An 18935-nucleotide genomic window follows, 5' to 3' on the forward strand; every position below is an offset into this window, starting at 1 on the left:
TGAGCCACCCAGGCGCCCCAAATAAAGTATTTTTTAAAATTTTTTAAAAAAATTAAAGAAAACCTTCCAGAGAAACTCCCTATTGGATGTGCATGCTTGTCTCATTGGCCAGAATTTAGTCATATACTTAAGCCTAAAGCAATCAGTGGAAAGGAAGATATAAGTTGCTCAGCCCATGGCATGAATTTCTTTCCCTTTGCCTGACACCTGCTTTCGGGATTGCCTTGCAGTTTGGGATGGCCATCCAACTGAAGGGCTTCTTAAATTCATTAACATATGTAAGGAATTTAAAACAGTTCTTGGCACAGGTTAAGCCCCACATATGTATTTATTGCTCTTACTCTTATTTTAGAATTTTTTTTCTTGATGCAAAGAAAACTCTTCCATGTGCTCCCTTCGTTCCTGCATACTTCACTAGTATGAGGATGTGAGCTCTGGAGCTGTGGTGGCCATTTTGTGACTAGGAGGCAATGAGCCAAAAGTATGAAGCTATTCTTCTAAGGAAGATAGAACTAAAGAGTAGGAAATTGGGTCCTTGGTGACATCAGTGAGGCATTGCACCAAAACTCCAAAACTCCTAACTCCAGGCTTCTTATTAAATGAGATAAACAGGGGCGCCTGGGTGGCTCAGTGGGTTAGGCCGCTGCCTTCGGCTCGGGTCATGATCTCGGGGTCCTGGGATCGAGTCCCACATCGGGCTCTCTGCTCAGCAAGAAGCCTGCTTCCCTCTCTCTCTCTCTCTCTCTCTCTCTGCCTTCCTCTCCATCTACTTGTGATCTCTCTCTGTCAAATAAATAAATAAAATCTTTAAAAAAAAAATAATAAATGAGATAAACAGGGCTCCTGGGTAGCTCAGTGGGTTAAAGCCTCTGCTTTCTGCTCAGGTCGTGATCCCGAGGTCCTGGGATTGAGCCCTGCGTCGGGCTCTCTGCTAGGTGGAGAGCCTGCTTTCTCCTCTCTCTGTCTCTGCCTGCCTCTCTGCCTACTTGTGCTCTCTATCTGTCAAATAAATAAAATCTTAAAAAAAATAAATGAGATAAACAAATGTCTTAAGTCATGTTAATTGCAGTCAGAGGTATCCTTACAAATTCATCTCTGTACACCCAGCAAAGCCTAGAGAAGGTATATTTCAATTAATATTTGATAATATGGGGTGCTTAGCTAGCTCAGTTGGTACAGCATGCATGCGACTCTTGATCTCAGGGTCTTGAGTTCAAGCCCCATGTTGGGCGTAGAGCTTATGTTATCAAATATATATATTTGCTAATAAACATTTGAATCATATAGGATATATCTGAACTCTGGCATATGACCCTTTTCAATAGGCATGCCAGAATTACAGTCGTAAATCCCTTCTTGGAGATGCCAAGGCCTAACAAAAAATTTTGAACTGAATATATTTTGGTTTGGCCTGTTCAGCATTCATTTCTCCTGGTAAAGCTCTTCAATTTTCCTTTGGGGACTAACTCCCATTTTCCTACTCCTTCATTTAGTTGAACACGTGACTCAGGTTAGCTCAGTCAGAGCTGAGCACGGTGGCAAGCCCTCCCTTGTCCCCACGCACGACAGCCTCTGTATCTGCTGTTCCCTGTGCCTGAGACATGTCCTATCACTCTCCTGCCACCGCGAAGTCTTCACCTGGTCTGTTCCCATTCATCCCTTATGTCTTAGCTAATACCACCTTCTCCCTCAAAACCATGCACCTTCTGCATGGTGTACCGGGGTTCTTACTGCTTTCCTATGTCTAAAAACTTCCCCATCCTACTTTTCTGGTGACTATCTAGGGTCAATCGTATGAAATTGCCGATGTTCTGCCATTTCTAACCTACAAAACTGGCGATTTCATTTGGTTCAAACTCATATTATTTTAGTAACCTCCCCTCCCCCAGACCACACAACCCAGACACCTGACCCCCACCTGGCCAATCAAAGCATTACATTGGATACTACAGTCAGAGCAAGAATGTCATGTGACTCCAGTCAGGCCAATCAGAGCCCTGCCCTTGTTTTTTTTTTCCCCCCTCGTTTAGGATTGGAAGAGATTTTGCCATTTTACCTTTTGGGCTATGGTGCTAGAAGCATCAAATCTGTGTCTGTAAATAAATGGCCATTTTCCCCACCTGTTGTTGAAAAGGATGAATCTGAGCTGAGAGAAACAGAGAAGAGAAATGAATGAATAAAGTGTCTGGGGAAATTGAGTCCGAGTTGCAGTCTCTAAGGCCAAGTTCCTTGTAGCTTTACCCTTGACAGTCTGCTTCCCAGATTTATGAGATAACAACGCCCACTTTTTAGGTCTAATCCAGGGAAGCTGCATTCCTGTCATTTGCTACCTAAAGACTGACTAATACATGTCCCTGAACCTTGGGGCAGGGTCAGACAGCTCTGCTGGGCTCCCAGGTTCCTGTTCTTCCTACAGCAGTAGGGCTGTGATCGCCCTCAGCTCTGGGAGGGCAGGGACTGAGTCTGTCTTGGTCACTCCTGGGTATTCAGTGCCCAGCCCAGGGCCAGGCACAGAAGAGCTACTCAGACATTTCCCTTGGATGATACTATGCCCTCTCTCACCTAGTGTACCTGTTTCTTGGGTTTAGATCTCTCAATTTTGAAAAACAAGCATGACTTTGGCATTTACAGATATAACTCTCTACCAAATGAAGGGGTTACAGGTGAAGGAAGGAGGGTGGAGTGTTATCCAAAGAGCTGAACTGGGGACCATGTGGGTCCCAAACATGTCGGGTGGATGCCATAACCTGAGATGGCAGTTTCTGGTTCTGTTTTGAAGACACATACATCCCACCCCACAGCTGGGATCTCCATGGAAATCAGACATCATATATCACCTCTACAGAAAACCCTCCATTGGCTTCTCATAGCTTGGAGAATAAAATCTGGACTCTTGACCCCAGCCCGAAAGGCTCTGCAGAATCTGTTCCCTGCTTGCCTCTCCACCTCCTCCCCTCCCACTCTCTCACTTGCTCCAGTCCAGACATACCACCTCCAAAACACTAAGGACACTCTTTCCTCAGGGCCTTTGCATGTGCCATTCACTTTGCCTGGAATGCTTTATCCTGGCTCTTCCTACCAGGGATTTCTTCAGCTCCAGTATCATACTCCTTGAGCCCCCAATCTAAAGTGGGCCTCCTGGTCAGTCCCCATCCCTTCCCATTCTCATTCCTTCCATGGCATTTACCCACCCCCAGACACTTCATTTATGTGCTTGTTTACTCTTATCCCCCCTTTACTCTCATCCCCTTGCCTAGAATATAAGCTCCATGGGGCAGGGGTTTCTTGTTTTATTTGATTATTTTTTTCACTGTTGTATCCCCTGCACAGGGCCCAGTACACAGTACAGGCTCAATAAAGCTTTATTGGGTGAATCAGAGACAGTATAGTCAGATGGTTGGGTGTGCAGGATTTGGAGGCAATAAGATTTCCAATCGTAGCTCTGCCATTTTGTGGCCGTATGATCTTGGGCAAACTCCTTAACCTCTCAACTTCAGATTCCTGCTCTAGAAAAGTGATTGCACACGCTACACAGATCTGCTGCAGTGTATAAATGCAATCACGTTTACTGAGTAACTCCATTTTGCTGGGCTCTGGGTTGCATACTCTCTACTTGCATCAGGGAGGGTTCGTGAGCACAGTGCCTGGCGTGTGGGAAGCCCTCAGTATCCAGGAGTCGTGATGATGGAGATGGATGTGTGGCTGGGCCACTGGGTGAGGGAGCCTCATGGCCTGTGAGTCGCTGGTGCTTCTGTCCTTGCTGCCTCCCACCCTGTCTGCCCAGATCCATCCCCCACCCTCCTGCTCTGTTTCTATTTCTGTCTTCCTCTCCTCCTCCCCAGGCCTCAGGGGGCCCCTGGCTGGCAAGAAGCCTTCCTCCTCCTTCTCCAGGATTGGGAAGCAGTTTCCACTGCAGGCCTCCCCCTCCCCAAGGGCTGGGGCATCCCACCCGGCCATCAACCTATGTTCCTTCCCCAGCCACAGCCCTCAGCCTCACCCTGAGAAACTCTTCTCCCCATACCATCCTTCGTGTTCCCAGCAGATTCCTGTACCTAGGATCCCTCAGATTCCAGACCCCCGCCAATGAGCATTTTCCCTCATCCCCTCCCCAAGGCTGACTTTGGATATCTATGCTCAGCTAAGGTCTTTGGGGCCTTTCCTTAGCTTCCAGACAGACACCAGAGGCTATACAGTGCAGCAGTGAGGGACAGACAGAGGGGAACCTGCCAGCTCCCCTATTTCTTCATTTGGGGGCCTTGGGTAAGTGACTTTCATTTCTCCTTGGTTCAGATTCCTGACTGTTAAATGGGACCAAACATACCTAGTTCAATTAGCTGACCCACCTCAGAGGAGCTGTGCTGAGCACAATGTGGAATGGACATCCAACAGCTATTCAGCACAATTCCGTGGTTAAGAATACAGAATCAGAAGTCAGGCTGCCTGCCTTTTTAAATTCCAGTTTTGCTACTTTCTGTGCTGGTTCGGTGACCTCGGGCAAGAGTCTTAACTTTCCTGGGCCTCAATTTCCTCATCTGCAAAACGGAATAATAGCACTGATATCTAGGGTTTAGAGGGTTAAATGAGGGCGTGGCACATAGTAGGCACTAAATGTTAGCTAGTATTATTTTTATTATTCCCCACCTCTAAGTCTCTCAGGGGACAGGAAACTATCCCGAGTCTCCCTGGTCCCAACTAGCCATCCCTTCTTCAGTCTCACTTGAGTCATGCTGTAATCCAGGTCACACACACACACATACACACACCAAGACACACAGACACACACACACAGAGGTCAGCAGAGCGGCCTCAGACACAGAAAAAAGTTTAATTCTGCTGCGGCGGAGGGTCCCGGCTCCGGCAGGGAGGGAAATTTGGTTTTGGACTTTGTTCATGTGGGGATTTATTTGGGAAAAGAGGAAGGAATAGGGGAGAGTCTGGTCCTTCCAGTGGGACCTGCCCGGGAGAATGTGTAGGGGAAGAGGTAATCGGGAGAGAGAGGGAAACGACTGGACAAGAAATCGGAGGGCGGAGGGAGAAGAGACGACGGGACAGAGAAAGGGGACACAAATAGGGAAGGGCAGACACGTAAGACAAAGACGACAGGGGGCAGGACAGAGACGAAGGGAACAGAGAAAGGGGGACCCCAAGCCAGACCCGACGGGACCAGGGAAGTGAATGGGGTGGGGGTGGGGGCTTTGGAGGCCGCCGCGGGACAGAATAGGATCTAGTCCAGCCAGATACAAGAAATGGGCCCCTCGCCCCTGCCCCGGGTCCCGGGCGGGGGGAGGGGGCTCGTGTCTCAGTGCTGCAGTGTCGGGGGGGCCCTGCCCCTCCCCGCGCTTCGCTGTGTAAGGCACCGGCTCCAGCGAGGTCCGCGAGCGCGCGGGGGGAGGGGCAGGAGGGGGGCGAGGAGTCAGTGGAGGAGGGGGGCCCGGATGCCCGCCCCCTAATCCCTTCGGGCCCGGGGGCGTGACCAAGAGCCGCAGACGAGGGAGCCCCGCCCCCCCGGGGACAAGAAGGGCAAGTCTCCGCCTCTAGTCCCACGACTAGGCGCCGCCTTTCTCCCCGAGTCCTGCCCCAGCGTCCGTGCGGCTGGGCGTTAGTCCGCGGCACCCAGGCGTCCCGGTGCCCGCCCGTCGCTCACACGGTACTCTCCAGCATCCACTCGGTGCTGGTAAAGGCCAGGCGTGCCCTGGCGGAGCCCAGCCCCAGGTCTCCGTCCTCCCCGGCCGCGCCCCCTCCGGCCCCGTCCAGGTGCGGCGTGGACCGGTGGCGCTTTGTCCGCCGGGCGCGGCGCGGGTAACTGTGGCTCTGGAAGAGCGCCCCGTAGTCCCCGTCGAACGAATAGCGCTGCTGCGGCCTCGGTCGAGCCGGAGCCCCCCCAGGAACCAGAGCTAGAGTGGGAGGCGCCGAAGCTGGCGGCCCCAAGGCCCCGGAACGGCTCCTCCGAGGGCCCGCCGCGGCCCGAGACTCCTCCCCAGAGGTTTCCTCAGACGGCAGCAGGCACAGCGAGGTGGCCGAGCCGCCCAGGGAGCGTCCAAGGACGGTCTCTGGCTCCGCGGTAGCCGTCTCGGCCGCGGTGGCCTTGGCCTCGACCGCCACTGCGGCAGCAGCTGGGGACGCCACCTCGCGCAGCGCCTCATAACGGTCTTGCGCAGGCGGGGGCGCGGCCTGCGATGCACCTGCGCCGTTGGTCTGCGAGCAAACGTGGCTGACCCGCGGTGGCGACCTGGAGGTACCCTTGACGCGGCGGCCGTCCCCGTCGCCGTAGACCTTATAGCGGATCATGAGCAGAACGATGAAGACGAGGACCGATGCGACGATGACGCCCCCGATGGCGATGATCATGGTACCGCCCAAGAAATGGGCCCTCAGTGGGCGGCAGGGCGCAGGATCCCCAGCGGTGGTAAACTGCACGCAGCCCACCACTCGCGTGGCCGGCAGTGCTGTGGCCCCATCGTCGTAGACAGCCAGCACGCACAGGTCGTAGGCGCGGCCCGCTGCCAGATCATTCACCAGGAAGGTCTGGCTGCTGGATGGGATCATCCTGCAGGACAGGAGGGCATCAGCACTGGGTTAGCATCACTTCATTTTCATGCCCCACCTGTGGTGACCAGTGGGGACCAAACCATGTGTCCCTACTGGTATTTCACCCTCTATAGGACAGTAGCAGCCATTCAAGCGACAAATTCCCATCCTGTCAGGACCCCTGCTGCGGTCCATGGCCCTCCTCTGCGTGCCCTGCCCTCAGACCCACTCCTTGTGGTGTCTTGTCACCTATTAGGTAATATCTGCCATTCCTGTTCCCTCATCTGCATATCCTGACACACACACCACTACCACCACCACCACCCTCCCCGCAAGGGAGGGGTTGCTACAGCTTTTAAGGCCTGCACTCAAGGAACACGCCTCCTGCCAGTGTCTCACTTTCATTGGGACAAGCGCCATTTAAGGTCTACATATTTCCACCCTTTAAGGGCCCCCATACAACAGGCCATGTCTTGTTTCCTGTATGTCTCATCCTCACTCAAGCGGACGCTGAGGTCATCTCACCCACTCTGTCTTACTTCAGTTGGGACAATGGATGCTCTTCCAGTTTCTCTTTTCTATGTATTCCCATCCTTTCTGGGGAAACTGATAGAGGCCACGGCCCTCACCTGCATGTCCCACCTCTGGGTAGATACATCAAGCTGTGTCTGTCTTCTGGGACAACTACCAAACCCCTCAAGTACCTATTCCCACCCACTAAGGGGCCATCTATAAGCCACTCCCCTTTTGATTGACCAGTGGCTTCCAAGCCACACTCCCAAGGCCTCCTAGGGATGGTTTCCCTACTGTGCCTAGGGCCATGTCCACTCTGCATGTCCTGCAATCAGTCACTCTGTGTGCACACTCTGCCCCATACCATCAGAGGTCATGAAATCATGCCCCCCGCCCAGATAAATTTCATCCATAATTGGGTCAAATGTAACCAAGCAACATGCCCCTTTCTTGCTATGGGCTCCTGCCCTCCAATGAGGATCATTGTAAAGGAGCCATTATGCTGACAAAGTCTTGGAGCCCGTGTTTGAGTCTCTCTGCCACTTGCTAGCTCTGTGATCTTAGGCAAGTTTCTTAAATCCTCTGTGCCTTGCTTCCCCAGAATGGAGATATTAAGATCATCATAAAGATAGTGTGATGTGTGGAACACCTGGGTGGCTCAGTTGGTTAAGCAGCTGCCTTCGGCTCAGGTCATGATCCCAGCGTCCTGGGATCGAGTCCCACATCGGGCTCCTTGCTCGTCAGGGAGCCTGCTTCTCCCTCTGCCTCTGCCTGCCATTCTGTCTGCCTGTGCTCGCTCTCTCTCCCTCTCTCTCTCTGACAAATAAATAAATAAAATCTTAAAAAAAAAAAGATAGTGTGATGTGTGAATAAATTAACACACCTAACACCTGGCACCCAATAATTTCATCATGATTAGCTCACATCCCACCCTGTGTTGGCCAGTAACCCTTGCTGTGGCTCACACTTTACTGCCAACTGCACTCTTCCCCATCTGTAAGACCGTTCCCACTAGGCCTTGACCCTCTTCTATTGGGCACGTCCCTTCTGGGCTGTTGGCCACATCTGGGCTGTTGGCTAAGCCAGGACTGCCACATCCACATGAGTTTGCATGCCTGGGACTCAATCTCACAAGCCTTCCCCACCTCCAAAACTCTTAGTGGATCCCCAGAGACAAGAACTGGGGCCCCCTCTGCCTGGGACCATGCTGCAGGAGCCCTGTCTCCTGAGAGAGGCCACACCCCCATCTCCATGGGCCTCTTCTCTCTGGGAAACTTCACATTCCCTCCAACCAGGCCAGCTCTGGTCCTGAAGCCCACCTTAGCTCTGTTACCACCAAAGGCCACCCTTCAACCAGAAGATTTCAAATAAGCCCCCCCCAAAAGGCCTACCCACATTTCCGGTGGACCCCCCCCTTCCTCCCATTTCACACACTGCCCCCACCCCATCCAACCTCGGACCCCTAGCTGTATGTCTTCCTCATCCTCTCCTCTCCCCTTCCCAAGAGGCTTAGATTCCTCTTGCTCCTTCCCCCAAAGTAGCCAGTTGCTAGGGACTCCCCACTTTTCAAGGACAGAGGCTGGCTCCTTAAGAAAGCTTCAGCTGGTGTGTCTCTAATTGGCTGCAAGACCTGAGCAGGCAGCAGATCAGGTTTCTGGTTGGTTGTCACCTCCGCCCATGGCAGCAGTGAGGAGGTTAACCCCTACAGCACCAGAGCACAGGCATCTGCAATGGGGACAGGGGACTGGAACTGTGGCCTTAAGGGGAAAGGAAGAGACCAGGGGTTTGTTGCCCTGCTGGGGACAGAGGGCCACCAACATCTGTGTACATGCAGTGTCTGAGGATACCCCCTCACCCCCCCACACAGTGGCCAAGGGTTAAATAATGAAAGAGAGAAACAGAGAGGTGGAGAGTCACAGAAACCAAAAGTCATTTTCAGAAATGTATTCTCTTTCTCCCCTAATCCCTGCCTGGCAAACAGCAGGTGCTCACTAAATGTCTGTTCAATGTCAAAAGGGCAAGATTAGCAGTTAGAAGGGTAAGGCCTGGAATCCTGGCTCTGCCACTTTCCTCTGTGACCTTGAGCAAGTGATTTCCTCCCACTGAGTCTCAGTTTCCCTGTCTATAAAATGGGAGGGGGGATCATCATTGCTTCACAGCAGAGCTGGGAAGATCAAATGAGGTGGCACAGGGCCTAGCGCAGAGCAAGGGCTCAGTGCCTTAAAAGAGCCGGAGGGGGAGAGGGTACAGGCAGACAGAGGCAAAAGCAAGAGAATAACAGAGATGATAGGAGAAAGTAACCTTTTAATGTCTGTCTATACCGAACAGATCTGTCTACACCAGAGCAAGGGCTTCTAGCCTAGTGGATGGTGGAAATAACATGGGTGTTTATAAAATGGGAGGGGGTATCATCACCACTTTGCAATGAAGTGGGTAAGATCAAAGGATCATTTATTTATTTTTCTCATACTTTTCCTTTTCTGTTCTGTAAGGCATCCAGTGGGTCGATACAGTAACATTGGTATGTAATCTGTAAATATAAATGTAACTATACATATGTAAGTGTGCGAATATATTTCATGTTCCAAAATGTTTAACTGACAAGGTGAATGGCCAGACACTTTTGGCCAGCAGTGATGTAGACCGGGAACCCCAGAGAGGAGGGACTGTGCTGGGCATATTCATGTCTGGCTCGTGTGGGGTCTCAATGAAGATTTACTAAATGCCTGAAAAGCAGAAAGAGATCGTGACACAGAAGTAGAGAGAGGAGGGGACAGGGCAAATGAGAGCCCAGGACAACTCCGCACAGCCATCTAGAGAACAGCGGCTGAGCAAGAAGGCCAAGGGGGTGCGCAGATGAGGGGGAGGGCCCCGGGAGTCGGTGGGCGGGGCGTCCTGGGACTGCAGCACCCACCTGTAGACGAGGGAGTCATCCACGGAGCTGTTGTACTGGACCTGGTACATGCGGATTCCGGGTACAGGCCTCTGGGCGGGCCAGCGGATGAGCACCGAATTCGAGGTCAGCTCCGCCGCCACCAGCCGGCGTTCAGCAGCTGACTCGTTGGCACCAGGGCGGCCGGGTGTCGCTATGTCGGAGGAGCCAGGCTCGGTGAGAGGCGGCGGGGCGGCCGGCGGGGGCGCCATCAGAGGCAGGGGCACCACACACACCTCCACGGGTGCCGTGGCTTCCCCGGCGGCGTTGGAGGCGATGCAGGTGAAGGTGCCGCTGTCCCGTAAGGTGGTGATGGTTACATCCAGCGTCCCGTCCCCCCGCACCCGGGTCCGGCTTGAGTTCCCCAGCAGCCGCCCGTCGGGCGCGACCCAGTGCACCACCGGCTCGGGGTCCCCCACGGCGCGGCACCGCAGGCTGACCGCCTGGCCCTCCACCACCAGGGCCCGGCCCCCAGCCTGCCGAGTGATGAGCGGCGGTTCGCACAGGAACTCCTCCTCTGGGATGGACCAGAAGTAGCGGTCGGTGAGGTGCTCGGGGGTGGCGCATGTCTCCAGGTCGTCTTCCCGGGTCAGCCGCCGCAGCCAGAGCAGCTCGCAGTTGCAGTGCAGCGGGTTGCCGCCAAAGCTGACCGTGAGCGGTGTGGGCGGCTTCGGCCCCGCACCCTGGGACCGCAGGAAGAGGCCATCGGGGGGCAGTTTATGGAGGCGGTTGGAGGTCATGTCCAGGCGAACCAGTTTGTGCAGCTGCACGAAGGTCCCTTCAGCGATGTGGTCGATGAGATTGTGGTCCAGCGTGAGGGTGTTCAGGTTCACCATCTGGCCCACAGCCTCCCACGGCAGGGCCTCGAGGTTGTTGTAGGACAGATCCAGGTCCTCCACGGTGGAGAGGAAGGCATCGAAGGCGGCGGACTCCACCCGGCGGATCTGGTTGTTGCCAAGGATCAGGTGGCGGAGGTTGCCCAGGCCGCGGAGCTGGTCGCCGCGAACCTCGGCCAGGCGGTTGCTGTCCAGGTGCAGGGCGCGGAGGGCGCGGAGGTCGGCGAAGGCGCCGGCGGCCACCTGGCCGATGGTGTTGCGGGACAGGGTGAGGTGCACCAGGCTGGTCATGTTGGCGAAGTCCCTGCGGCGAACAGCCGCGATGAAGTTGTCAGTGAGCCGCAGCTCCACCACGCGCCGGTCAATGGCCGGGGGCACGAAGAGCAGGCCAGTCTTGGCGCACAGCATGGTCAGCGTGGGTGCCACGTTCTGGCAGATGCAGCGGCCGGGACAGGGCTGACCACGGGATGCCCCAGCCCAGAGCAGCAGCAGAAAGGGCAGGGCAGCAGGCGGCGGCGAGAGGAGCGCCGAGCTGAAGGGGCCCGGAGCCATGGTGCAGGGGTAAGTGGGGAGCAGTGGGGCGTGAGACCTGCAAGGGAAGGAGAGGGGGTTATGCAGGCGCAGGGCTTGACCACCAGCCTGGCCGCCCACCGTGTCCCTCCCTTCCCGACAACCGTGGCAGAACAGTGGCAGGACTGCTCATCAGCGGCCATGCGTTTCATCGTTAAGGGACAATATTTCCACGCTGGTTGATAAACTTCACTACCCCACCCCTGAGTGTCCCAATCCCAACTCTGACTCTCCTCCAGAAGGCCCAGACTTCTCATGATTTCCCAACCAGCGGGGTGACACCTGACTAAGCCTGGGCCTTCCAGTACCCACTTAATATTCGGAAAACTCATGGCTGACTAGGGTTTAAGGTCATGAATTTCAAAGCCACAGCCCCTGGGTTCAAATTCCAGCTCTGACACTTACTAGCTGTGTGACCTCGGGCAAGTGTCTGAACCTTTCTGAATCTCGGTTTCTTCATCTGTAAAATGGAGATAAGAACAGGCCTTACCTCTGTGAGGATTAAATGGGTTAATGAGCATTATGTACTTAGAACCACACCTGGCCCATAAATCTGTTCAACTCATGTTGGTGATTATTATCACCATGACCACGGAGTGCCCACTATGTGCTGGGCGTAGAAGTGTGCACCATCATTAAAAGTAAGCGCTCTGAAATCACACAGACTCAGACTTCACGTCCTGGTTCCCCCACTTGCTCGCTCGGTGGCCCCAAACGAATGCTTCCCCTAACCTAGGCCATAACTTCCTGATTTGCAAAATGGGATGATGATCATACCATCTTCCCTGGGTTGTTGCAATGGTTCTGTGAGCTCATTCAGTGGGAGCCACTGAGCACAGGGTCTGCCACACAGTAAATATTCAGTGAATGTTAAGGGTAAGCCCCCCCCCAACATACCCCTGATTGGGAGTGGCAGAGGGAATCTGAAGGTAGGAGGGGCTGAGAAAAACACATGTCTTCCGGCTCAGCCTTGGGAAGTCCTTCTCTAAGCCAGGTGTTTTTTTTTTTTTTTTTTTAAGATTTTATTTATTTATTTGACAGGGACAGATCACAAGTAGGCAGAGAGGCAGGCAGAGAGAGAGAGAGAGGGAAGCAGGCTCCTGGCTGAACAGAGAGCCCGATGCGGGACTCGATCCCAGGACCCTGAGATCATGACCTGAGCCGAAGGCAGCGGCTTAACCCACTGAGCCACCCAGGTGCCCCATCTAAGCCAGGTTTTATCCTGGGCCCTGGTGAGCTCCCAGGCAGCAGGCAGGCTTTCATGCTCACATCAGCGGGCACTTACAAGGCCCCATACATGCCCACACTCACACACACTCTCACACACTCACGCTATGCCTCTGCTCCAGGCAAAACCTTCCGGCAGGGATTTCCCTGCGGTGCCTGCAGCCCACGACGTGTCAGCTCCCATCACAACAAGGGGTGGGTGGGGGGTGAAGAGGAAAGGATGGGAAGGGGACGTCCCTGAAACTGCTTTCACCCCACCCTGCACCCGGTCCCTGCTGGCCCACCTCCTAGGAATCTGCAGTTTGGGGCTGCGGCCTGCTGTGGCCCTAGGTCTTCCAGGCTGTGGGGAGGGGGACCAAGACAGTCAGAGAGAGAGAGAGGTGAAGAGACAGACAAATGGCGGGGGGGGGGTGCTGGCAAGAACAGAGAGAGAAAGAAAGGGGCAAAAAGAGAACTTGAGGTGTGCCTGGCGGGCAGAGCATATGACTAGATCTTAGCGTGGTGAGTTCGAGCCCCACATTGTGCCAGGAGCTCACATAGATAAATGAGTAAATAAGCAAGTAAGTAAATAAATAAATAAAAGGAAAGGAAACAAGAAAGAATCTGAAAGAAAGGTACAGAGGCAAGGAGTCAGCCTGAAGCCAAGAGAGACTGAAGAACAGAGAAGAAGACACAGAGAAGGGCATTGAGATCAAAAGATGAAGAGGGGAGAGTGAGCCAGAAGAGGCAGGAGGCGATCTGAAGACACTATAGTGAGAGACCAAGAGGGAGGCAGAAAGAGATAGAGATGGAGAGCCAGTGCCTGGGATGCACAGAGGACAAGGGGCAGAGTTGGGGCATCCCACCGAGTCACTGAGCGCCCCCCATTAATTGGTCTTGCGCTCTGCGCCCGGGAGACTGATTGGTCTCAGATAGAAAACCCTGACCTGCCAGGCAGAGCTCCCGAGTTCGGAGGCCCAGCTCTGCACCTGCTCGGCTGCGGGGTCTCTAAGGCTCAGAACCCCAGTCTGTGAAGCACAAGTACACGGTTTTGCCTCCCACAGCTGGGGTGGGACTCAAGTGAAAGGAATAATACAGCAATGGAAATAGCTAACGTTTATTGAGAGGCAGTGCGGCATCGCAAGAAGAACCGGGACCTGACTGCTGCGGCTCATACCCCAGGCCCCAGCAGCGTGACTTTAATTGAGTGACTTCCTTTCTTTGTGCCCCAGTGTGCTCATCTGTAAAATGGGGGATAATGGGAGCAGCTACCTCATGGGGTTATTTTAAGTATTCAGAGATAAGACAGTGTAACATGTTTAGGACAGTTCCTGACAGAGTAAACCCTGTATAAATATTAGCAGCCATCATCATCATCATCATCATATTATTATTATTATTACTATTACTAATTATTACTAAATATTTTTACTATTATTACTAAATATTATTACTATTACTACTGATAATTGTTAACATATCATTTTTCTCTGGCTCTCTCTCAGCCGCTAGCAGGTCAGGTGACCAGGAGATCTTCCCACACGCACACACACAAATGGTAAACCATGTCCGTGCCGCTCTCCAAATGCAGGGGATCACTTCATGTTGTGAAACTCTCTGTGCCCTTTTCCTGTATCACCAGGAGACTTCCCTGTCCCCACCACCTTACCCATCCAGAGAGGGGATGCCTGCAGGCCTAAAACCCCCACCTCCCACCCGTGTCCAGGCTCTACCATGAACCCTGACCCAAACACGATGCTCCTGACCTTGTTGTCACCCTCACCCCTACCCCTTGGACACTGCCATACCCTGCCCTGAAATCCATACCAGGCAGGGCTTCAAGCCTCCAGCTGGCTCAGAGCAGGCCCAATCACTCCACATCTTTCTCCCCAGCCTGGAGGACCCCACTCACCTCTCTGCAGGGAGTCAGGGCCTGGGCCGGTACCTGCAAAGGAACAAAATGACCCTATTAGCATCCTTCAGGCTCCTCTCTGAAGACCTGCCTCAGAGACCATCCCGGCCAAGGAAGTCTCTGGGGTGATCATTCTCTCTGCCCTCCTGCTGCAGACTACACGATCTCAGATGGACCCAGCGAGTCATTTCTGGAATCCAGGGAGTCTGGGCCTCAGGACTGTTCACCCTCCAAACCCAGGAGTCCAGGTCTTTAACCCTTTGTCCTCTGTGGGCTCACCAGGCCAGAGAACCCAGCCCCCTCCTCCCTCAAGACCTGGCGTCTGCAACCCCCATCTCTTCCTTCTTCAAACTCCAGAGTCTAGGGGCGCCTGGGTGGCTCAGTGGGTTAAGCCGCTGCCTTCGGCTCAGGTCACGATCCCAGGTCCTGGGTTCGAGCCCCACATAGGGCTTTCTGCTCGGCAGGGAGCCTGCTTCCTCCTCTCTCTCTGCCTGCCTCTATGCTTACTTGTGATTTCTCTCTGTCAAATAAATAAATAAAATCTTTAAAAAAAAAAAAAAAAAAACTCCAGAGTCTAGGTTTCTTCCTTTCTCAAGATCCAGGAACTGGCCTCCCAGCCACCTTCTCTTGTAGATCCGGTATTTCAGGCTCCCAGCGTGTTGCAGAGTTCACATCCCAGTCCCCCAACTTTGTAGGAAAGAACCAGAGGCCCCCATCCTCGCCATCATACCATTGCCATACCAACATGTGCGGACACGCCAAAACCCACATGGACCCACAGTCCAAGTCTCCACATCTGGATTTCCAGGAACACACCAGCCAGATGTGTGCCCCCACTCTCCGTGGGCTCTTGGCCTAGCATGCGGACACACTTGTGTCCTTGGACACCCCCCCCTTCCACAAGGGACCCAAGCATACCACAGGTCACACCACACAGGCTCCAGTCTCACTGGGCCAAGAAGTGAGGTCAGCCTCCTGCCAGGGAGACAAGCACGTGCATACAGATTGCCCTGCACGTATGAATGGATACAACCCCAATCCCCAAAGACCAACACTGACACATAAATGGACTCACAGCACAGACACATACCCTCAAGGTGGACACACCCGCACACAAGCACGCATGTACAGCACTGACTTTCCTTTGCACATTCATACATACCCACAGACACACACAGCAGAGAAACCTGTGTGCCCCTTGCAGACAACCAGATTCATGCTTCTATAACAGACACACATGTGCACGCTTGCCAACACACAGGGGCCCATACATACAACATATACTCATTTGCACATACAGGTGACACACAGGTGCAGGCTCTTAAATGCCCAGACACACTCCTACACACTCACACAACTTCACATATCCCCAAGGTGCATGGTCACAAACCTGCTCCATCCCCACACCGCCAGATGCACAAACGCACACACCAGCAGATACAGACCTCACACATACACAGAACTACAAGCACAGACAGGCAACACAAAAACTGATACTTAAACAAGCCCACAGGCAAAAAAAGATCCACTTTGCACACACATTCTGAGATGTTCACTCATGACAGACACATGCTCACACAACAGCCCTGGGAGGGATATTACACACTTCCAAAATGCGCATAAAATATTGAACCACAGTGGCATAGTCAACAGATAGGCATACATTCACACTCACAGTCATGAACACGCATCCCTCCCGGCCCTAAGGTACCCTCACCCCACCTACATCCCAGCTCAAAGAAATCCTAACATCCTTCCCTCCCAGCACATCCTCCCCCACCCCCAACCAAGGCACCAGCCATGGCCTGAGGTCAGAGTTCAGCAGGTGGAGTCTCAAAGGGTTGGGGGGCTGAGTCCTAGAGCCCCGCTGCAAGGCAATCCTCCCTCCAGCCGCCCAAAGATCCCCCGGCCTGGCCATCTGTATGCCGGCAACTCAGGCCCTATCTGCGGAGATGTGGCGGGTGGGGGGATTGGGGTGGGGTGGGTGGGGAAGGGCCGGGTCTGTGCCCCTCCCCTCCGGCCCATCTGTCCATCCCTCGGCCTCTCATCCCTCCATCTGTCCACCTACTGGCCGCCCATCCCCCCCCACCTCCCAAGCACCGGGAAGGGGAAGACATGGCCGTCTCCCCCAAGGACCGCTGAGGACCCCCCAGTTGACATGGACCAAGGGAGCGGCAAACTCCCCTCCCCCAAACCCACACAGAGGCCTGGACCCACAAGGAACGAGCCCCAGCCCCTAGCCGGGAACCTGAGGTGGACGCACAGACACACATCCTCAGAGACATGCAACCCGCAGACACACACACACACACACACACACACACACCACAAATGGACACCCAAACGGGCACACCCGGCTACACAAACCCTAGGATGGACATCCAACCTGGACCCGGACATCCAACCTGGACCCAAACACCCAACGCATCCGGCCCCGCGCACACTCGCTGGGGGGGGGCGGGGGGCACCCACACCTGGGCACACAACCCACGCACACACACCTGCACACAGCCCCTCCGATGTGCGCGCGACAGCCCCCCAGACACACAGCCGGAGGGGCAGCCGCTCAGGGGGACACGCGCGCGGCCGGACACAGCACCTCGGCTCGACACCCCGCACACACCCGGATGGCCACACAAGCAGGGCGCCGCACACGCCGGCGCCGGGCACACACAGGGCCGCGCGAGCGCACGCCGGGCCCGCCGCAGCGCCGCGGACACACACTCACGCTCGCACGCTCACACCCGCGCTCCCACCGGCGCCCCCGCCCGCCGCCTCCCGGGCCGCTGCGGGCCGCGCTCACCCAGCCCGGGGGGGCCCCGGGCCCGGCCCCGCCGCCGCCGTCTCGCTCCGCGCCATGGTGGGGGGAGGGCCGGGGGAGGGGGCGCGGTGCCGTGGGGCCGCCTCCCTCCCGCCTCCCGCCCTCCCTCCCGAGCCGCCGCCGAGCTCCGCCCTCCGCGCCGCCCGCCGCCAGAACCCCGCCGCCACCACCGCCGCAAGGGGGGAGGGGGCGCAGACCCGAGGGGCGGGCGGGGCGGCCGCACCGCCCAGACCCCCGCCCCGGGGCGCGCCGCAGACCCCTCTCCGCTGCGGAGCCAGCGGCCCGCCCCCGACCCCTCCCCAGTCCCACCTCCAGCCCTGCCGTCTTCCCCTGAGACCCCCCCCAGACCACGCCCCAACTGGCGTGGGGACTCGGATCTCGCAGCTGAGACCTGGGATCATGTCCCAATACCCAGGGGAACCTCAGACCATGCCTTACCTCTTCTGAGGATCCAAACCGTGTTCTACAGCCACCCAGGAACCCACAAACCATGTCCTACTCTCCTTGGTGACCTCAGACTCTGCCCCATACTCCAGTGGGGGCCCCAGGCCATATCCCAGCACCCAGGGGGGATCCAGAGCACCCCCCGCAGGGACCCTAAATCACACTATAACATTCAGGTAGACCCCAGACCATGCCCCAGCTTCCAGAGAGGACCCAAACCGTATTTCAACATCCAGGGAGATACCAGATCATGTCTTACTTCCTTTGGGGACCCAAACCATGTCCTTCTGCATCTTGGGGGCCCCCCAGCCATGTCCTTCCACCCTCTAGGACCACAAACCATTCCCTGACCCCCCAGGAGGGACTCCAGACCATGTCTAATTTCTAGGGGGACCCCAAGATGTCTCTTATTCCCCCTACCTTTCCTCACTACCTCCCATCAGACCCCAGATCATCCTTCCCTCTAATGCCCCCCTTGGTTTCCAGAATCCCTGATTTGTGCCAGATTCTTTCCCTCCTGTTCCTACTCTTTTTTTTTTTTGGACCCTGCAGACCCTTCCCCCTCCCTGTGACTCCCATGGATCCCAGGATTCTTTGCTCCTTCCTTGGTTAGACTCCTTTCTTGCCCAACTCCTACCCAATAGCTGACCCCCCAGTCCCTTCCCCAAATCCCACTGAGTATCTCAGGCCACTCTCCACCTTTTTCTGAGATAAAGGCCTCCCCTCCAAATCCGTCTTATTGCAGACCCCCAGCTCCTTGGCAGCTCAAACCCTTCCCATTTTGGATCCCACTGTATCAAGGTCCTCTGTCAAACCCCTTCCCTAAATTCTTCCTAGTCACATCATCATCACTTGTAGCCTGCCCTGTCCCCCAGATCAAGGGCACCTCTGCAAAACCTCCCCTTCAGTGAACCTTGACCCCACTCTGGGGACACCCACGATCCTCCCCACCAATCTCCAGATTCCAACATCACCACCGTTATCACCACCTCCAGCCAGGCACCACCACCCCCACCCTGGTTCTTGATGCTCCCTGATGGGGTGTGGAGGTCCTGGGCTGGGAAGATGGAGAGAGAGAATAGTTAACAACCACAAAAGTGGACAAGCGTCCAGTGCTACTGTGTGCCAGGGATGGTTCTAACAGCTTCCTACATGACTCCATTGACTCCTCCC

General features: G+C 55.0%; 1 protein-coding gene across 5 annotated transcripts; it reads right to left on the reverse strand.

Annotated features, from left to right (window-relative positions):
• Positions 1 to 4571: 4571 nt before the first annotated feature.
• Positions 4572 to 17374, reverse strand: LRFN1 (leucine rich repeat and fibronectin type III domain containing 1). 5 transcript variants are annotated; one of them, XM_047712272.1, is made up of 5 exons: positions 17301 to 17374; positions 14413 to 14530; positions 11785 to 11839; positions 9956 to 11398; positions 4572 to 6547 (listed from the first exon to the last, which is right to left on the reverse strand). In XM_047712272.1, the coding sequence occupies exons 4-5, from the start codon at positions 11359 to 11361 to the stop codon at positions 5641 to 5643; spliced, it is 2313 nt and encodes a 770-aa protein (XP_047568228.1). In that variant the 5' UTR covers positions 11362 to 11398; positions 11785 to 11839; positions 14413 to 14530; positions 17301 to 17374; the 3' UTR covers positions 4572 to 5640. The 5 variants fall into 5 exon arrangements, with proteins under 5 accessions (XP_047568228.1, XP_047568230.1, XP_047568229.1 ...); XM_047712274.1 differs by lacking the exon at positions 17301 to 17374 and adding an exon at positions 16999 to 17183 and having other exon boundaries at positions 14498 to 14530; XM_047712273.1 differs by lacking the exon at positions 17301 to 17374 and adding an exon at positions 15119 to 16713 and having other exon boundaries at positions 14498 to 14530.
• Between the last annotated feature and the right edge of the window lie 1561 nt (positions 17375 to 18935).

This window comes from Lutra lutra, chromosome 17 (genome assembly GCF_902655055.1).
Source record: "Lutra lutra chromosome 17, mLutLut1.2, whole genome shotgun sequence".
Lineage (NCBI taxonomy): Eukaryota > Metazoa > Chordata > Mammalia > Carnivora > Mustelidae > Lutra > Lutra lutra.